The 18296-nt window shown below is 54.4% G+C and overlaps 1 protein-coding gene across 1 annotated transcript; it reads left to right on the forward strand.

The window, feature by feature from the left end:
- Positions 1–472: 472 nt before the first annotated feature.
- Positions 473–17621, forward strand: GAL3ST1 (galactose-3-O-sulfotransferase 1). Its single transcript, XM_049865848.1, has 3 exons — positions 473–535; positions 15297–15432; positions 16253–17621. Exons 2-3 carry the CDS (start codon positions 15305–15307, stop codon positions 17394–17396), a joined length of 1272 nt encoding a protein of 423 aa, XP_049721805.1. The 5' UTR covers positions 473–535; positions 15297–15304; the 3' UTR covers positions 17397–17621.
- Positions 17622–18296: the final 675 nt, after the last annotated feature.

Consider the following 18296-nt stretch of genomic DNA (forward strand, 5'->3'; position numbering starts at 1 on the left):
GAACAGGAAGCTCCATATCTTGCATTGGACCCTCAGAGGGTTTCAGAACCGCCCCCCCCCCGCAAAAGTTAAGCAGGCCGCCTCCTTTTCCCAGAGCCCCGCTGCCTCCTCCCCACCCCGTTTCCCAGGCACCTCGAGCCCCCTCCCGGGTTGGGGGCTCGGCGGCGGGACAATGGCCCCGTTGGCGCGCCCGAGACAAACGCGCCTTGTTGGGCTGGCGGCGGGGGCGCGGCGCTGCGCCCCGGCGCGCTGAATACAGCTTCTGTGCGTCCCGGGCGGGCGCCGAGGACCACGGGGCCCGGAGTGCCCATTGGCCGCGGCGCCGGGGGCAGGGCCAGGCCGGCGGCCGCACCTGGCCAGGAGCGGACGCGGCGGCGGGGGCGGGGGCCGGGGCCGGGGCCGGGGCGGGGACGGGGGCAGGGCCCAGGCCTGGCGGACTGGGGGCCCGGCGGGTGCGCCCGCCGCTCAGTTAGCGCCCGGGCGGCGCGGCCCGGGCCGAGCCAGCGGCGCTGAGCCCGAAGAGGACGGGAACAAGGTAAGTCCAGGGGCCCGGCATTCCCCGCCAGTTTGTGCCTTGCCTCAGCGTACCCCATTGGAGTCCCATCTACACTACCTCAGCCTCAAACTGGGGCCCCGTGCGTCAGACCCCAGGTGGACATGGAGTCTGGGAGGATGGACGAAGGAACTGGGGGTGCTGTGCTGCTGCAGCGGGACTGGGCACCCCTGCCGCTGCCGAAGGGTGGGTGGCTGCGGCCAGGGAGGGCACAGGTTGGTGCTCCCCTGCCCGGGTTTTCCTCCCTACAGCCCCTTTTTCCAGAGTTTCTTGAGTCCCTGGAGTGGGGTGGGTGGGGCTGGGGAAACAGGCACTTGAGCTGGAGTCTGTTAATGATTAATCTGCTTGGACACAGTGCCCTAAGCCCTGGAGGGGGAAGGGCCCAGCTGTCTCCCCCCACCAACCCTCCCCAGAAGGGGACCAGGGTCAGAGCAGAGGCTAGGGGCTGGAGTAAGGGACAGGACCCCTCTGCTCGGCAAAGGCCCTGTCCTGTACCCCAGAAAGAGGAAGTCACCGGCCAGAGGCATGGAGAGGTGAGGGTGGCACTGAGACAGCTCTGGTATCCAGGAGGGCCCCATAGGAAATCCCAGCAGTCTCCTGCTCCCTGAGCCAGCACCCAGGAAGGGGGTCCCGCCAGTTCTGCTCCGCAGTGCCAGGCCAGCACTCGGTAACAGCCGAGCTGAACGTAGAGCAGGACTGTGGCCCTTTGCAGTGGGGACCTCCTCCCCAGCTGCACGGAGCAGAGAGGTGATGGGTGCACATCTGGCTGCTGTCACCCACACCAGTGGGAGGGAGAGAAGAAGGGAGGGCAGCAGGCCTGACACCTGATGCCGGGTTGCCATGGTGACAGGTGCCATGGAAATCCTCAACAGGAGAGGGAGGGGTGGAGGGCGGTCCAGTTGGGAGAATCCAATCTCCTCCCTTACCAGGGGGTAACCTGAGGCCCGGAGAGGATGAGGCTTGTTCAGGGCCACACAGGAGACTGGGGCTTGAGAGCCCCCACACTGTGCTGACCTCCTGGTGGTGTCTGCAACCCCCAGCAGCCTTGAGAAGGAGGCATTGCTACTATTTCATTATCCAGAGGGGAAACTGAGGCTCAGGCAGACTTGGCAACTTGCCCAAGGTCACGTAGTTTAGAGGTGGCTGAGTTGGCTCCCAATGGTAGGAATCTTGCCCCACCACCTCCTCAGCCCCATCTTGGGGCTCCAGTCCTGCCCAACAGCTGTCTGTCTTCCTGGGGTCTTAGCCTCTTGGATCTGCTGGGGCTGCCCCCAAACCCCAGCTTGGGACCCCTCCCCCTCGCCTCCCTGGCTCCCAGCTCTGCCTGACACTCGGGGGGGTGGGCAAGAACAGAGACAACGGAGCCCTGTTCCCAGCTGCCACTTTGGGCCGCCTTTATCCCTGCTGAGGGGAGCTTCCTGTGGACGAAGAAACACGCTGCTTCTTGCATGCCCCCTTCCCCTAGAGGGTCCCATGCCCTCTTGCCACCCACTGAGGAAGGAGTGTCGCCTATGGCCCCTCCCTTTGGGCTCTGAGGGACTGAGGGCATCACCCCAGGAAAGAGGCAGTGACTAACTTGGAAGAAGGGTGCACAAACAGCGTTTCTGGCACGGCAGCAAACTGGGGAAGGGCTGCTTGCTTCGTTCCCACTGGGTGAGGAATAGGCTAGCCCCCTTTTAGGGTCCCCTACCTTTCCTGAGAGGAAGGCAGGTTGGAACAGAAGTGCCCATGGGGATCGCCAGGGGAGAGCGTTGCTGGTTGGGAGAAAGTGGGGGCCCGAGGGCACCTGCTTCCCTATCTGCCTGTTAGTTCCAGGGCAGAGAAAAGGGTTGGGGCCTCTCTCTGAGATTCAAGTACGGCTGGCTGGGCACCACAAACTTGGCACTAGCTGTCTCAGTTTCCTTGCATGTGATACCTAGGGATTGGGGCAACTTGAGTCTGAAACACGGAAAATATGGAACTTTGGAAGGGGAGGGTAGCCTTCCAGAAATTTGTAGGGGCAGATCCTACTTGCCCCACCAGGGGGGCCTAGGAGGGTAATAGTTCATTTCTTCCACTAACATTGACAGATGGTCTCTGGGGGTGCAAATGGTTTATGTTTGACAACTAATCAAGAGGTTAGTTGGTGGTTCAGACCCACCCAGTGGTGCTACAGAAGAAAGGCCTGGAGATCTGTTTCCGTAAAATTTACAGCCAAGAAAATCCTGTGCAGCAGTTCTACTCTGTAACACATAGGTTGCCGTGAATCAGAATCGACTCAGTGACCGTGGGTTTGGCTTGGTCAACAATGACTGAGTTCATGCCAGGCACTGTGCAAAGGACTTCACGTGCCAGAGATCCTGTGAGAGGCTCGCGGTACCCCCATTTTACAGATGAGCAAACTGAGGCTTGGGGAGGGAAAGTCACTTGCCCAAGGTCACCCAGCTGGGGAGTGGGCGAGGGATTCATAGCCAGGACGTCTCAGAGCTTGTGGCTTCAGGAGCAGAAAAGTGGGCAGGTGCACCCAGGGTACCGCACACAGCAGTGCTCAGGACCTCGTTTCAAACTTTTATATGATTAAATAACTTTATGGAAAAAAATACAAGACACTCCTGTACAAAATATTTGAGGCAGGTTATAAAATACACTCTTTTTATATCACTTTATATCCCCAACTCCTACATACACATTTCTGGGGTTCTCAGTATCTTTGGAGCAAATAAGGAAGCAGCTAACTTCCTGGTTAACATCTTTATCACTGTTCTCCAGTCAGAGCTACTCTGGGGCTTCTTAAATCCACCACCAGGGAGGGTGTAGATTTGCCCAGGACAGGGCAACGTCATGGGAGTTGCTGCGAGCCTGCTCCTAGTTCTGGTCTTACTGTTTAGACCCTCTACAAGTTGCAAAGCCTCAGTTTCCCCACATGTCCCATGAGGTTCTCAGAGGGTACTGAGAGGGGCTGCTGAAGTCGTGGTGTGGCTGCCTTTTGGCCTTTTGAAATAGCAAGACAGAATGTGTTGCCCCAGCAGGCCTGGGCCCCAGCTAGCAGCCATTCCCCTCAGCCGAGGGGGCACTAGAAGCAAGCTCAGAGAGGATGCTGTGAGCCAGTGTGTTGGCTGAAATGCCCCTTTGGGTGGTCCACCCGTGTCCGCTGCAGCACCCCACTCCAGAAGGCTCAAAACAGGGAAGCTTCTGGTCTTTAGAGTGCTATCCTCTTTCTTCTGCACTTTCAGCTGTAGAGCTGATACTTCCCAGTTCCTTCTTCTGCTCCTTCTGTTCCAGCCCCCTTCCCACTCAGGACACTGAGGCTCAGAGAAGGTAGTGTGCCTGCCATAGTCACACAGCAAGGTACATGGCTCACATCAGCCACTTGGCCCTCTTCCTCCAGACCTGTTTTTTTCAGAATGGAAATATCTTTATTTTTTGCTTTTTACAGAAGTGATACAGGCTTATTGTATATAAAAAAAATTATATGTACATAGATACTCTACAAAAATATATGTAGGATATATATGTATATATGGTCTATAGAACATATATATATATTCCACAGAATCAAAATGTGAGACAGAAAATGAATGGCCCCACTCCCCAGGTAATTACAGTTAACAGCTGGGTATCTTTTTAGACCCTTATTTGTGTATATAAACATAGGACTTTCCTGTACATTAATAAATTCATTCTATACATATTGTAAAGGAGACCTGACAGTGCAACGGTTAAGTGCTTGGCTACTAACCGAAAGGCCTAGCGACCTACTCCTGTAAAGATTATAGCCTTGGAAACTCTATGGGGCAGTTCTACTGTGTCCTGTAGGGTCCCTAGAGTCCAGATCGACTCGACAGCACCTAACAACAACAATACAGCATACACAGTGTACGTCATGTGCAATCTGGCTTAATATGGTTGTTAGGCGCCATGAAGTCGCTTTCAACTCATAGCAACCCTATGTACAACAGAAGGAACCCCTGCCCAGTCCTGTGCCATCCTCACGATCGTTGCTATGCTTGAGTCCATTGTTGCAGCCACTGTGTGAATCCATCTCGTTGAGGCTCTTCCTCTTTTTCGCTGACCCTCTACGAAGCATGATATCCTTCTTCAGGGACTGATCCCTCCTGATAACATATTCAAAGTACATGAGACGAATTCTGGCCATCCTTGCTTCTAAGGAGCATTCAGGCTGTACTTCTTCCGATACAGATTTGTTAATTCTTCTGGCAATCCATGGTATATTCAGTATTCTTCGCTAACACCGTAATTCAAATACATCAATTCTTCTCTGGTCCTACTTATACATAGGCTTAATATTCTCATTGTCATCGAGTCCATCCCAACTCATAGCGACCCTATAGGGCAGAGTAGAACCACCCCATAGAGTTTCCAAGAAGGCCCTGGTGGATTTGAACTGCTGACATCTTGGTTAGCAGCCATTGCTCTTAACCAGCACACCACCAGGGTTTCCAGCTTAATATTAGGCAACTTTAAAAAAAAAATTCTCTGAGCCTCAGTTTCCTCATCTACAAAGTGGAGGTAAAGGTTTTGTGAGCATTTAATGGGCTGATTACGGTGTGTCAAGCTCTTTGACCATTCTCAGCTAGAAAAATACTATATCATGTTATCGTCCTCTTGGTTTTTTTTTTTTTCCACTTCATTATACATTGTGGACATCACTTTAATGGCTGCATAATCATTCATGGGGTGAGTGTCATATAATATGGTTAACTGGCCCCTATTGTTGGACATTTAGGTCGTTTCCATTTTTTCTCTTTTTCTAAATAACACTGCAATGAACATCTGCATGTGTCCATCTCAGTCCTCTTACTAGGTCATCTTCTTTTAACATGTTTCCACAGATGGAACTGCTGGATTTAAGGATGGGCACTTTTAGCACTGTGATACCAAAAAAACCCCAAACCCACTGTGGTTGAGTCGATTCCGACTCATAGTGATCCTATAGGACAGAGTAGAGATTCCAAGGAGCACCTGGCGGATTCGAACTGCCGACCTCTTGGTTAGCAGCCATAGCCCTTAACCACTGTGCCACCAGGGTAAACAAAAGGTAGTTGCTGTCAAATTTGCACTTCTGTGCACCGTTGAGAAAGTCTTTTTGCACCACCGTTAAAGCCTCCTCACACTCTGCATCTAAGATTCTCCAAGTACGGGAAATTGCCTTAAGACACCTTCGTCCCACCACAGCCCTGTTCCCACCTGTGGACACTGAGCAAACAGCTTGAATGTCCCTCAGTCAGGAAATGGTTCTTGGAAGTTCGTGGTGGAGACTGTGATACTGCCGATGGCATTGGAAGCTCTGGCTGTCCTCCCCTCGGTGGGCTCCTCCCCTCCCTGCTCCCCTCATCTCCTCTCCTTCCTCACCCTTTCTATGGAGATCCCATTCTCTCCTATGGCCTCACTTTCCACTTCTGTGCCAATAGCCCCCATCCTCTCTCCCCCACCCAAGACCTCCCTCTTGCGCTCCTGGCAGAAGATCCTACTGCCCAGTGGGTATCCTATGAGCATCCCACCCAGACCTCAGACTCAACATGTCCTCGAGTGAACTGACATCACCCATCCCAGCACCAACCTGCCCCTCCCTCAGCCACCTCTACTCAGGGACTAGCTCTAACCCCAACCAGCAGGGAATCTCAGCCAGGACTCCTCCCTGCTCTCCTCCCACGCCCAGTACCCACCCAGTGCTGTCCAGGCTGTGGCCTTCAGCTCTCTATTGCCCACCCCCATCTTTGCCTTGGTCCAGGTACAGTCATCTTGTCCTTGGGCAGCTGTAACAGCTACTGTTGAATCTGCCTGCTTCTCCTACTCCGTCCTCAATCCTACATTTTCCATCCAGCAGCCTGAGGGGAATCCCAGCTCTTCACTTACTTGCTGAAGACCCTCTCAGGGTCTCCTACTCCCCACAGGATCTAGGCCAGACTCCTTAGCATGCTTCCTGGGGCCCTGCCCTCCTGCCCTTGCCCCTCATATTGGCTTTGTCTCTCAGCTCCCCTGCCCACTCAACACCTTCCATGCATACTGGACACACCAGCTAGGTGGAACATTTGTTACTTTCTCAATCCACTGAGTCTTTACACATGCCTGTCTGCTTGGCTCATTCCAGTCTAACAGGTGCATTCGTTAATGCTAGCTGCGTAACAAACTCCAGGCTCCAAAAGGCTTAGCACAATGACAGTTTAGTTCTCATTTTCATGAAATCCGATTCAGCGTTTGGTCCCATCTTATAGCTCCGCCAACCTCCAGATCCTTTGAGACCGCTCCATTCATCCAGCACAAGGAAAGGCCCACCCACTTCTGAACTGGTCAGCACTGTCATGCTGGTCATATTAAACTGCAAGGGAGACTGGGAAATGTAGTTCAGCCATGTGCCAGGGATCGTACACAGCAGCCTGCGACACCCCAGTTGCCTCCCCAGGAAGCCTCCCTCACCACCCCCAGCAGCCTCCCCTCTGGAGTGTCCTCTGTTGTGGCTAGCAGGTGCTGAGGAAATACCTGTGGAGCAGATCAATGCAACTCTGTAATTATGGTCACAAAAAGAGGCCCACAACTGTTGATATGTGGAGAAAGCAGATTAAAAACAAAATGTATTCCAAAAAAGAGATCCCTCCCGTCATGATATGCTTGTATAGATAGGAAAAATGTGAGAAGACTGAGACCTCTGGGGGCGGGACTTTTTTGATCTTCTTCGGTATACTTTTTCTCTATTCTCTACTTTTGTGTGTGTGGCGGGGAGGGGGGGAACAACCAGTGATGGTGTCACCAGGTGCCCTGGGAAGGGACGTCTCTGGCACAGTTGGCAGGCAGATTCCAGAGCACCCTCCCACCACGCCGCATACTCAACGGCCCCCGCTCTGGGAATCTGCTCTTCTGTGCTCTCCTCATCCTGTGCGTGACCTCCAGCTCCTTCCTGATGCCCTGTTGCTCCAAAGCCCGAGATCCTCTCCCAACTGGACAAGATCTTCCCCAGCCCTGCCTCTCACCAGCTGTGTGCCGTTGAGCCTGGCAATGCCCCTCTCTGAGCCTCAGCCCTCTCCTCTATAAAATGGGGATGATAGCAGGAGGTCCACAGAGAGGATTGTGAGGGTACATGGATGACACACTTTCCCTATTCGGTCCAGAGTCCATGATCGTAAAACACCATCACTGCTATTTGATGCCAGCTGTGCCCCAACTCATCCTCATAAAACTGTACTCACACTGGCTCAGCACACAAGGCAAAAAGGCCAGTGGGGTGTTAGACAGAACAAAACGCCTTCTCCACACTGTGTCCCAGCCCTGATACCAGCATTCGGAGAGGTGGGGACTCTGATGTCTCATGGGTGCTGCTCCCAGGCTGGACCCACACTGGGGACGGGGGCTGTGCAGAGCAGATGCTGCATGTATGCTGTTTCCTGGGGTGGGGGAGGAGCAGCTTCTTAACCCATGAACATACTCAGTGCCAGGGGTGGTGTGGGACACATAACCATCACAATAATAATAATGGTTAATTGGTGGTGACATCTGGGTCCCCAGAGTGCATGCCTGGAGCATTAGTGCTGAAGGAGAGTAGAGAGGGCTCTTCCAGGCACAGGGGGACCCTCAGTCCTGGAAGAAGCTGAGAGAGACCAAACCTGAACCCAGCCAAGTGTAAGGTGGAGAGAGTCCAGGCCTGGGTTGAGTCTGGGGCCCCTGGGGGTCAGGGCCAAGCACCCAGAACTGCCCCCTCCTGCCCAGGCCTGACGGATCAGCATCTCTGATCAGCCCACATCCCAGGTGGCTGTCCCTCACACAAGAGGGGAGACAGAACAGGTCCAGAGTGGCTCTCAAACCTCTGTAATGGAGGATTCGTAGCTCAGAGAAGGGAAACCCCATCAGATGCCTCTGCCCAGCCCTGGTCAGCTGCTCCGCCTCCAGGAAGGTTTCAGGCTGAGCTAGGTACTCTCTACTCTGAACTCCAAGTTAGGCAAGTCGCTGTTTGGTCTCTGGCTCTGCCCTTGGCCAGCATGTGACCTTGGCAGGTGACTTCACCTCTTGGAGCCATGGCTTTTCACCTGGGGAGGGGGCTGACAGTGCCTCCCTTGTGCACCCTTCTCCCACCATCCCCAGTCTCTCCCTGGGCCTTTGGACCTGTCTTGGGCTCTCTGCAGGGCTCTGCGGCTGCAGTGTCCTTGGCCCAAGGACATCTGGGCCTTTGCTGACCCCCTGGGTGAAGGAGCTGCCCAGAGAGGGGCGGGTGCCGCCCACGGCTGCCCAGTAGGGGCAGAGGGCCAGGGCAGCACCTGCAAGGGACTGGAGCATGTCACCTGGTGTCCCCAGGGAGAGGACTCATAAATATTCAAATATTCAAACCCACTGGAGCGGGAGGGAGCCAGGCTGCTGCTGGGTGTCATTGGAGCATTCCTGTCTCCTGGTGACCACAGAGGCAGCCTGGGAACCTGACGAGGCTCCAGCAGGGAGAAGAGAGAGTGGCTGGCACAGCCCAGGTGAGTATGTCTCCCTCTGCCCGTTGGCATGAGGGTCACTGGCACCGAGGCTGGCCTGGTGGTGATGCTCTAGGCCAGAAAGCTTGCCATCCTGGGTCTGTGTCCCTGCGTGCAGGATGGGGGAGGGGGTGAGTCAGGCTTGCTGCATCTGGCCTGCTGCCAGAGTCTGCACTCATGGGAGCCATGTGGCTTCTGATAGCTAGTGGGGGCAGGAGTGGAAAGGGTGGGCTAGGAGGGCCCTGTCCCTCCTGAGTGCCATGGGCCGAGGAGGAGGGAGGCCCGGTCCCAGTCCTATCTGTGCAGCTGCTGAGCTGTGTGACCTTAAGTGCACCACTGCCCTCTCTGAGGGCCAGGCCCTGCCATGCCATCTTCCAGCCTGGATGCTGTGAGGCTCTGAGGCTCGGCTGTAGTGAGGTCTTCCTCCAAACCTCAGGCCTTGGACATTGGGCCGTCAGCTGCCAACAAGCTGCCCCTTCATGGGCCAGTGGGCGCATACCTTGCCGGGGCCATGGCGAGACCCTGGGGTGGTAATAGAAATGATGATAATAGCAGTAGTGGCAGCTCGATGAGTTTGCTCTGTGCACGCCCCATGCTGGGCGCCTTCCTTGTGGGGTGAAGAGGATCCTCGAAGCACACTGTGATGGGGGGAAGTATCTATGTCATCACTTTGGAGAAGAAATTGAGGCATAGAGAGGGGCACAGCCTTGCCTGAGGCACTCAGCAGGGAAGTAGCAGAGCTGAGATTTCAACCCAGGACCCTGGCTCCAGGGTGCTGGCTCTGTGTAGCTCTTATGTGCGGCTCTTACACGTGGTACTCTCACCTGTGACTCCCATACATGGACTCTCACATACATGTGGTTTTCACATGTATGACTCCCATGTGTAGCTCTTACATACGGGCTCCCATACAAATGTGGCTCTCATTTATATGTTCCCACGTATGGCTTCCACACACAGGCTCACATACACATGGTTTTCACATATGGCTCCCACATGTGGCTATCACACACGGCTCTCACACATATGGCTCTTAATGAGGTGTTTTCTGCCTGGGTCATGTTCTCATCCACATTCTCTGCTCAGACCTCACAGCCCTGGGCCACGTTCTCCCTGAGGGTCACAGGGGTCATTCATCAAACATTTACAAGGTGCCAGCTTGGAGGGTGCAGGGATGAGTCATCATCAGGCCTACCTGCTGCTCCACCTGCATACCTGGGCCCTGGTCCGTCATGGTGATAATAATTAATATGCATCGATTGCCTCCTGGGGACCCACATGCATCCTGTCGCTAAAAACTCAGAGTCTTAGGACAGTTCTTCCCTGAGTTTGGGCTTCTGACTGCCACTCAGCCCCTCTCTGGGCCCCAGTCTATCTGCAGGCTCTGGCCGTGATGGCAAAGGGCCCCGTCTGCACTGCCCTGGCTGTCATCATTGTGCATATGAGGAGACTGAGACTCACTGGAGCTGGGTAGGAAGAGAATGGCTGGCCTTGGGTGCCTCAGGCTGCAAAGACAGGAGGGACCAGCCACCTCTCCCCTCATCCTGGCTACCCCAGCCAGGCCACAGAGCCATACTCTATTATGCTCGTGGAGCAGATCTCCCCTGCCATGCCTCAGCCTTCGGTGATGGAACTCCATGGTGTACACACCCACCTTCCCAGGGGGCTTGGGGCTGGGCTTGGGACACACCAGCCTGCCACAGACACAGCTGGAAGCTGGGCATTGCAGGTGGAACTCCAGCCCTGCCCCGGCCTTGCCAAGTCACCCTGGGCAAGTCACATCACCTCCCAGAGCCTCAGTTTTCCTCATCTGAAAAATAGGGGTGACAGTAGGGTCTGCCTCCCACGATGGCTGAGTGGAGTCAACGAAATGCTCTGAAGAAGCCCCCACCTAGGGCTTGGTTCATACTAGGGGCTCAAAATTAAAACTAGAGGGTGGGACGGCCCAGAGCACAGTGCTCAGCATGGCCCAGCACCCAGCAGAAACCTGCAAGGTTTGAGAGAGCTAAAATGGGAGAGTGAAAAAATGAATCAGTGAATCAGTGAATGAGAGGGGTGGGGCCATCCTGGGCAGGGCCAGGCGGAATCTGATTGGTGGTTGGGGAGGCTGGTCTGCCCCCTGCTGTCTGGCTTCCACCTAGAGCCTCCATCATTGCAGCCTCTCAGAGTTCTGGAAAGTGCTGTGGTGAGTGGGGCTTTCCAGGCAGGGTGGGCCCTCAGGATTTGTGGGGCAGGCCGTAGGAATCCTAACACCTCCGCGTTTACAGTAAGAAAAACTGAGGCCTAGGGGCCCCACTCAGGTTTAGGCCTGAGTCTGAGGTTCTGCCTCGTTTTCCGTGGGCTGCCCCTGGGGAGCAGGAGGCTGATGGAGGCACCTGAGGCGTGGGGCAGGTTTGTGCTTGGTGACGAACTACTCCTTGTCCAGGGGACCCTCCTTAAAGAAAGGAAGACCAGGCCGGGGCAAGCACCTGGGACTCAGGAAGGAAAGAGCTAGCACTCTGGGACAATGACTATATGCTTTGCCTGTCCCATCTCACAAAGGCTGCCAAGAGCCTTGCAAGGGAGGCTTCTAGTGCCCTTATTTTACAGGTGAGAAACTGAGGCTCCAAGAGGGTTCCTGGCTTGTCCGAAGTCACAGTGCCGGGTTAGAACACGGACCTGGGGTTCCAGAGCCTGAGGTCAACACCCCCTCCTCCCGGGGCTCTTTGTTGGCCAGGCTGAGGCTGGCCAGCACATCCCATCTTGAAAGTGTTATTATTTAAATGTCTTCAATACATTTTACTGCCTCTTTCTGTTTAAGAAAGTAATACAAACCCATCGCTGTCCAACCGATTCTGAGTCATAGCAACCGTATAGGACAGACTAGAAGGGCCCCGTAGGGTTCCCAAGGCTGTCATCTTTACAAAGTAGACTGCCACCTCATTCTGCCGGGAGCGGCTGGTGGGTTCGAACTACTGACCTTTGGGTTAGCAGTCGAGCGCTTTAACCACTGTGTCACCAGGGCTCCCAAGAAAGTAATATATGCTCCTTTAAAAAATGCAGCCATTACAGAGATGAACAGTATAGAAAAAGATACTCTTATATGCCCCTTTCCCTCTGCGTGAGAGGAAACCACTGTTAAAATTTACAAGAACCAAACCAGTGGCCGTGGAGTCGACTCCAACTCATGGGGACCCCGTGTCAGAGTAGAACTGTGCTCCATAGGGTTTTCAATGGCTGATTTTTCAGAAATGGATCGCCAGGCCTTTCTTGTGAGGGGCCTCTGGGTACACTCGAATTGCCAACCTTTCAGTTAGCAACCAAGCACTTTAACCGCACCACCCAAGGACTCCAAAATCTAGAATACTGTCCCCAACTTTTTTTTTTTTTCCTGGGCCTGCATGTATGTTATTTACCTACCTACGTGGATTTTTGAAGGGGAGGGCATATTGTTCTGTGACTTTCGTTTTTCACATAAATAGATCATGGGTATTTCTGAGTCAGTCCACTTACCTTTGATTGTGGTAAGAATATACATGACAAAACACTTGAAAATTCAACAATTTTCACATGTATAATTCAGTGATGGCGATTACAGTCTTCGTGTTGTACAACCTTTGTCACTGTCCTTTTCTGGCATATTTCACCACCATTAACATAAATTCAGTGCCCTGTAACCAATAACTCCTCCTTTCTTCCTCCCTCCCACCCCTGGTAACCACTCATAAGCTTTGGTTTCTGTGTATTTGTCTGTTTCGTATAAGGGAGATCACACAGTATTTGTCCTTTGGCGACTGATCTCGCTCAGCGTGCTTTCAAGGTTCATCCATGTCGTGGCATCCATCAAGACTTCCTTTCTCTTTACGGCCGATAATATCCCACTGTACGTATAGACCGAATTCTGTTTATCCATCTGTTGATGGACATTTAGGCTGTCTCCATCATTCAGCTCTTGTGACCACAGCTGCAGTAAACACTGGTGGTCAGGTTTCAGCCTTGGTGTTTTTTAAAGCCTGCAGATGACTCCATCTGGGAATGGGCCTTTATTTACAGTCCCCTTCTGATGGCCACTGAGGTTGTTTCTATTTCTCTTCTATTTCTGACTGAGCTGCTGTGAACATCCTCACACCCGTGACTTTGCTCACTTGCCCAGGGGTTTCGGCAAGATGTTGGCAATCAGATGGCTTGCCTTTGACTGAATTGCCCTCTGAAAACCCTCTCCCCGTGCCCTGTCCTCTCCAGGCCCTGTCCACTCTGCCTGTCTGAGGGTGAACTGGGATATTGCACCGTCATGAGGGAGGCCAGATTCCCTCACCTATCGTTTCTTCTTCTCCTTCTTGGTGTTATTTTCTGTGAGGAGAAATTTCTAGATGACGAGTCAAGGACTCAGGCAGTAGTTCCAGCCAGTCTGGAGAGCCTGGGATGCCCCCTTCTCTTGTGAATAGGCTGGAGGGGTTTGTGGGTACCCCAAGTAACTGTTCCAGGGGAAGTGTGTGGGTCCCTCCCCAGGCGGGCTTCCTGGCTTCTGCGCCTCAGGGTCAGTGATGCCGTGCTGTGTGCATGGTCATGGCGTGAACGTGTGACCTCTCGTACATGGCCTCAGGGGCCCAGGGTGCAGTGCAGCATGCACCAGGACAGGAATGGAAAGTTCTGAGCCCCAGCCTTGCAGCTAAGGGGAGACGAGAGACCCCTCTGAGCCCAGCTGCCCTGGACCCCACCCCTTAGCCTGAACTGCCCCTTCACAGCTCAGGGGAGGCTGGAGGGCCTTCTGAGCCCCCTCTCTCCAGGACCCTGCCCCTCAGTCTGAACTGCCCCCTCACAGCTCACGTCTAAGTCCCCTGCTAGTAGGGTTGCCACATTTAGACACCCTCACAAAAAAAAAGGACCAGTTAAATATGAATTTCAGATAAACAATTTTTTTTTTTTTTTGGTGTAAGCATGTTCCATACAATATTTAGAATATACTTATACTAAAAAGGAAACCCTGGTGGCCTAGTGGTTAAGAGCTATGGCTGCTAACCAAGGGCCGCCAGTGTGAATCTGCCAGGCTGTCCTTGGAAGCTTTATGGGGCAGTTCTACTCTGTCCTATAGGGTCACTATGAGTTGGAATCGAGTCGACAGCACTGGGTTTGGTTTTTTTGGTTTTATCCTAAAAAATTTATTTATTATTTATCTGAAGTTCAAATTTAGTTGGGCAACCCTGCCTGCTGGGAAGGGAAAAGGAGGTGGATGTGTGGGCAGGGGCCTGGCCAGCTGTGCAACCCAAGCCCTCACCTTCCCCCACAGGGCAGTGAGGAGAGACGAGGAGCCCTGGCTCCCCATGGTCAGCTGGGAGGGTGGCACTGGGAACAGATGGGGTGGCTGGGCCTTCTGAAAGTCAAGGGCTCGCCCTGGGGAGGTTCTGCCCCCTCCCTGTGGACAGCCCTGGTTCCAGCCCTGGGGAAGATGAGCATCGGGGGAGGGTCGTCTTTTCCTTTTTTCCTTAAAAAACTGTTTCATTATGAAGCCCCAAAAGCTATAATAAGCGAATGAACCCCCTGTACCAGTGGCATTACTAGGGGAGTGTCACCACACCCAGTGACATTGTTAGAGGGGGTGACAACAAAATAACTGTCCATGAAATTTTTGTGCAGTGTTTCAGCAGAAATTTATTATTTTTTTTAATAAAAAATCCCTGTGGTCAGTTATAAGAACAAAAACATTTTTCGCAAGCCCAGCTTACATGTATCACAAACCTACAAGGCTAAAACTATATGCTAATTTACTTTTTGAACCTACTAATGCTCTCGGTCAGAGCTGTCATTATTACCCAATTACAATAATGCTTTGAATCACGTGGTTTCATCCGCAGGGACTAGAAGCCAATGTTTTCACAGTCACTGATTTTGTCAAATTTTCTGGCGTTTTTGCTACAATATTGGGATTAGAACGAGGGTGGGAACACTGTGAGTTACCACACTGGGTGACACCAGTCCTAGTGACACCACTGCCCTGTACCCACCACCCAGCTTGGAAATAAAAGCAGAACCTTCTCCTTGTGGCACTCCCCAATCTCCTTTGAGTTGGCTTTGCCCACCATGTCTCTCTCTCCGCCTGTCTCTCTCCACAGTGTGTCTCTCTCCACAGTGTGTCTCTCTGTGTCTCTGTCTACAGTCCTTTCACTGTCTCTCTCAGTGTGTTTGTCTCTTCGGTGTCTGTCTCTGTCTGGATCCTGCTGGGGGGCCACAGGTGAAGGCAGGTTCTGGGATCAAGGGCCAGCCTCAGGGGGCTCCCTAGGGCCAGTCTCCTGACGCCTTCTCCCCCCTGTGCCCCTCAGGTGCTGAGATGCCGCCACAGAAGAAGCACTGGGAGTCCATGGCCAAGGGGCTGGTGCTGGGTGCACTCTTCACCAGCTTTCTACTGCTGCTGTACTCCTACGCCGTGCCCCCGCTGCACGCTGGCCTGGCCACCACGTGAGTGGCCCTGCTGGGTGGCCTCGGGTGGGGTGGAGAGAGGGGCTGCTGCCCTACATGGCCACCCTGAAGATCACGGCTACCTTCTGGGTAGCCACCCTGTGCCCTGCACCATGCCAGGTCATGCCACGCACAGTTCCATTGCGGGCAGAACTCATTGTGTAACCCCAGGCCTCCCTGTTCACCTCTCCGGGCCTCAGTATCCTCATCTGTGAAGTGGGGATAATAACTTAGTCTGCCTCATGGGGTACGAGAATTAAATAACACAGTCTGTGTACTGGCTCAGAATATCAGGGCTCCAGCAGGAGTAGGGGTTTGGCAGTGACTTACACCAAAGGTCACACAGCTGGCATGGGACCTGGATTCTAACTGGGGCCCGTCTGACTCCAAGCCCAGGCTCCTAAGCATCAGGCCAACTCACTCCTCATGGAGGAGGCCCTGGCACAGCGTAAGCCCTTACTTAGTGGCATTAAGTTGAGATAAAGGAAACTGCCTACAGAAAAAGGCAATTTTATGTGGTCCTGACACTATTTTGTGACAAATGCAGGACGAGCTGCTTTGATTGGTGGGCCTGCCACAATCCATCTCCCTTCATCTCATGTCAACACCACCAGTAGAGCCTGTTAGTGTTCCCATTACACAGATGAGGAAAGTGAGGCCAGAGAGGCCAAATCCTGGACCCAGGCCCCACAGCTGGGTCGGTAGCTGCCTTGCCATCAATGTCCCCAACCACGCCCCCCCCCCCACATACCAGGGTGGAGGGTCCTCAGGATCCCAGCAGCCCACCAAGGCTCTCCCTACCTCTCTGTCCCCCCAGCAGGACTCCCGAGGCCGCAGCACCCTGCTCTCCAACCCCGGACGAGCCCCCGGCGGTGGTGACTCCAGCCAACGGCTCAGCAGGCGGGTGCCAGCCAGGGCGAAACATCGTGTTCATGAAGACGCACAAGACAGCCAGCAGCACCCTGCTCAACATCCTGTTCCGCTTCGGTCAGAAGCATGGGCTCAAGTTCGCCTTCCCCAATGGCCGCAATGACTTCGACTACCCAGCCTTCTTCAGCCGAAGCCTGGTGCAGGACTACCAGCCCGGCGCCTGCTTCAACATTATCTGTAACCACATGCGCTTCCACTACGAGGAGGTGCGTGGCCTGGTGCCGCCCAACTCCACCTTCATCACAGTGCTCCGCGACCCCGCCCGCCTCTTTGAGTCCTCCTTTCACTACTTCGGGCCGGTGGTGCCCCTCACGTGGAAGCTCTCGGGCCGCGACAAGCTGGCCGAGTTCCTGCAGGACCCGGACCGCTACTACGACCCCAGTGGTTACAACGCCCACTACCTCCGCAACCTGCTCTTCTTTGACCTGGGCTACGACAGCGGCCTGGACCCCGGCAGCCCGCGTGTGCAGGAGCACATTCTGGAGGTGGAGCGGCGCTTCCACCTGGTGCTCTTGCAGGAGTACTTCGACGAGTCGCTGGTGCTGCTCAAGGACTTGCTGTGCTGGGAGCTGGAGGACGTGGTCTACTTCAAGCTCAATGCGCGGCGCGACTCGGCCGTGCCGCGCCTCTCCGGGGAGCTGTACCGGCGCGCCACGGCCTGGAACATGCTGGACGCCCGCCTCTACCGCCACTTCAACGCCAGCTTCTGGCGCAAGGTGGAGGCCTTCGGACGGGAGCGCATGGCCCGCGAGGTGGCCGCCCTGAGGCGGGCCAACGAGCGCATGCGGCACATCTGCATCGATGGCGGCCGGGCTGTGGACGCCGCCGCCATTCAGGACTCAGCCATGCAGCCCTGGCAGCCGCTGGGCGCCAAATCCATCCTGGGCTACAACCTCAAGAAGAGCATCGGGCAGCGCCACGAGCAGCTCTGCCGCCGCATGCTGACGCCTGAGATTCAGTACCTGATGGACCTCGGTGTAAACCTGTGGGTCACCAAACTTTGGAAGCTCATTCGGGACTTCCTGCGGTGGTGACATCCCGCCTGCCCAAGGGGCCCTGCCCTGCCGCTCGCTGAGGAGGGGCTGGACAGGGACCCTCTGGGCTGGCTCCCTGGGTCCCCCCTGGTGCCCCCCGGTCCCCGGGGTGAGGTGGGGATGCCGCGGGGACACAGCAGGCCAGGACCAGGCCCAAGGCACACTGAGAGGTCTAACCGAGATCAGTATTTGACTAATTGTACCCTTTTTTTATTAAACCCTCCAAAGAGCAAATGTTCTATTTCCTGCCTCCCCTTAAAGGGGAGACCACAGAAGTAAAGGAATTTGAAGTTGTGTTTTTGTTAAACTGCCTCAGTGGTGGTGACTGGTGGGGCCCTGGGTGGGGAGACCCTGAGGGTGCATAGTGGGGGCCTGTGTGAGTGTGTTCACAAAACAGAGTCCCATGGTGTGGCTCAGATTTGGGGTGTGTCTTTTACACCTTGAAGCCCTGTGTGCTTCAGGAGCTCACATGAGCTACCAGGACCTGGAGGACTGTGTGTGGGGGGTGTATGTGTGTATGGTGTGTGCGTGTGGTGTGTGTGTGTGCTGTGTATGTGTATGTAGGTATGTGCGTGCTGTCTCTGTGGGGTGTGTGCATGTGCTGTGTATGTGGGGGTGTGCACATGTGGGGTGTGCATGTGGGGAGTGTGCGTGTCATATGTGTGCATGTGTGCTATGTACTGCCTAGGTGGGGCATGTGCGTGGCTGTGTATGTGGGGTATGTGCACATGTGGGGTGTGTGTGTGTGTGCTGTGTTTGTGGGGGGTGCACATGTGATATGTGTATGTGTACTATGTATCCACGTGTGTGTGTGTGTGCATCCTGAGGGTCATGCCAACTGCTCATGCTGATGAACCCTCACCCAAACTCAGGGATGCGGGCACTGTCGTTAACTCACGT

This window comes from Elephas maximus, chromosome 22, assembly GCF_024166365.1.
Source record: "Elephas maximus indicus isolate mEleMax1 chromosome 22, mEleMax1 primary haplotype, whole genome shotgun sequence".
NCBI lineage: Eukaryota > Metazoa > Chordata > Mammalia > Proboscidea > Elephantidae > Elephas > Elephas maximus.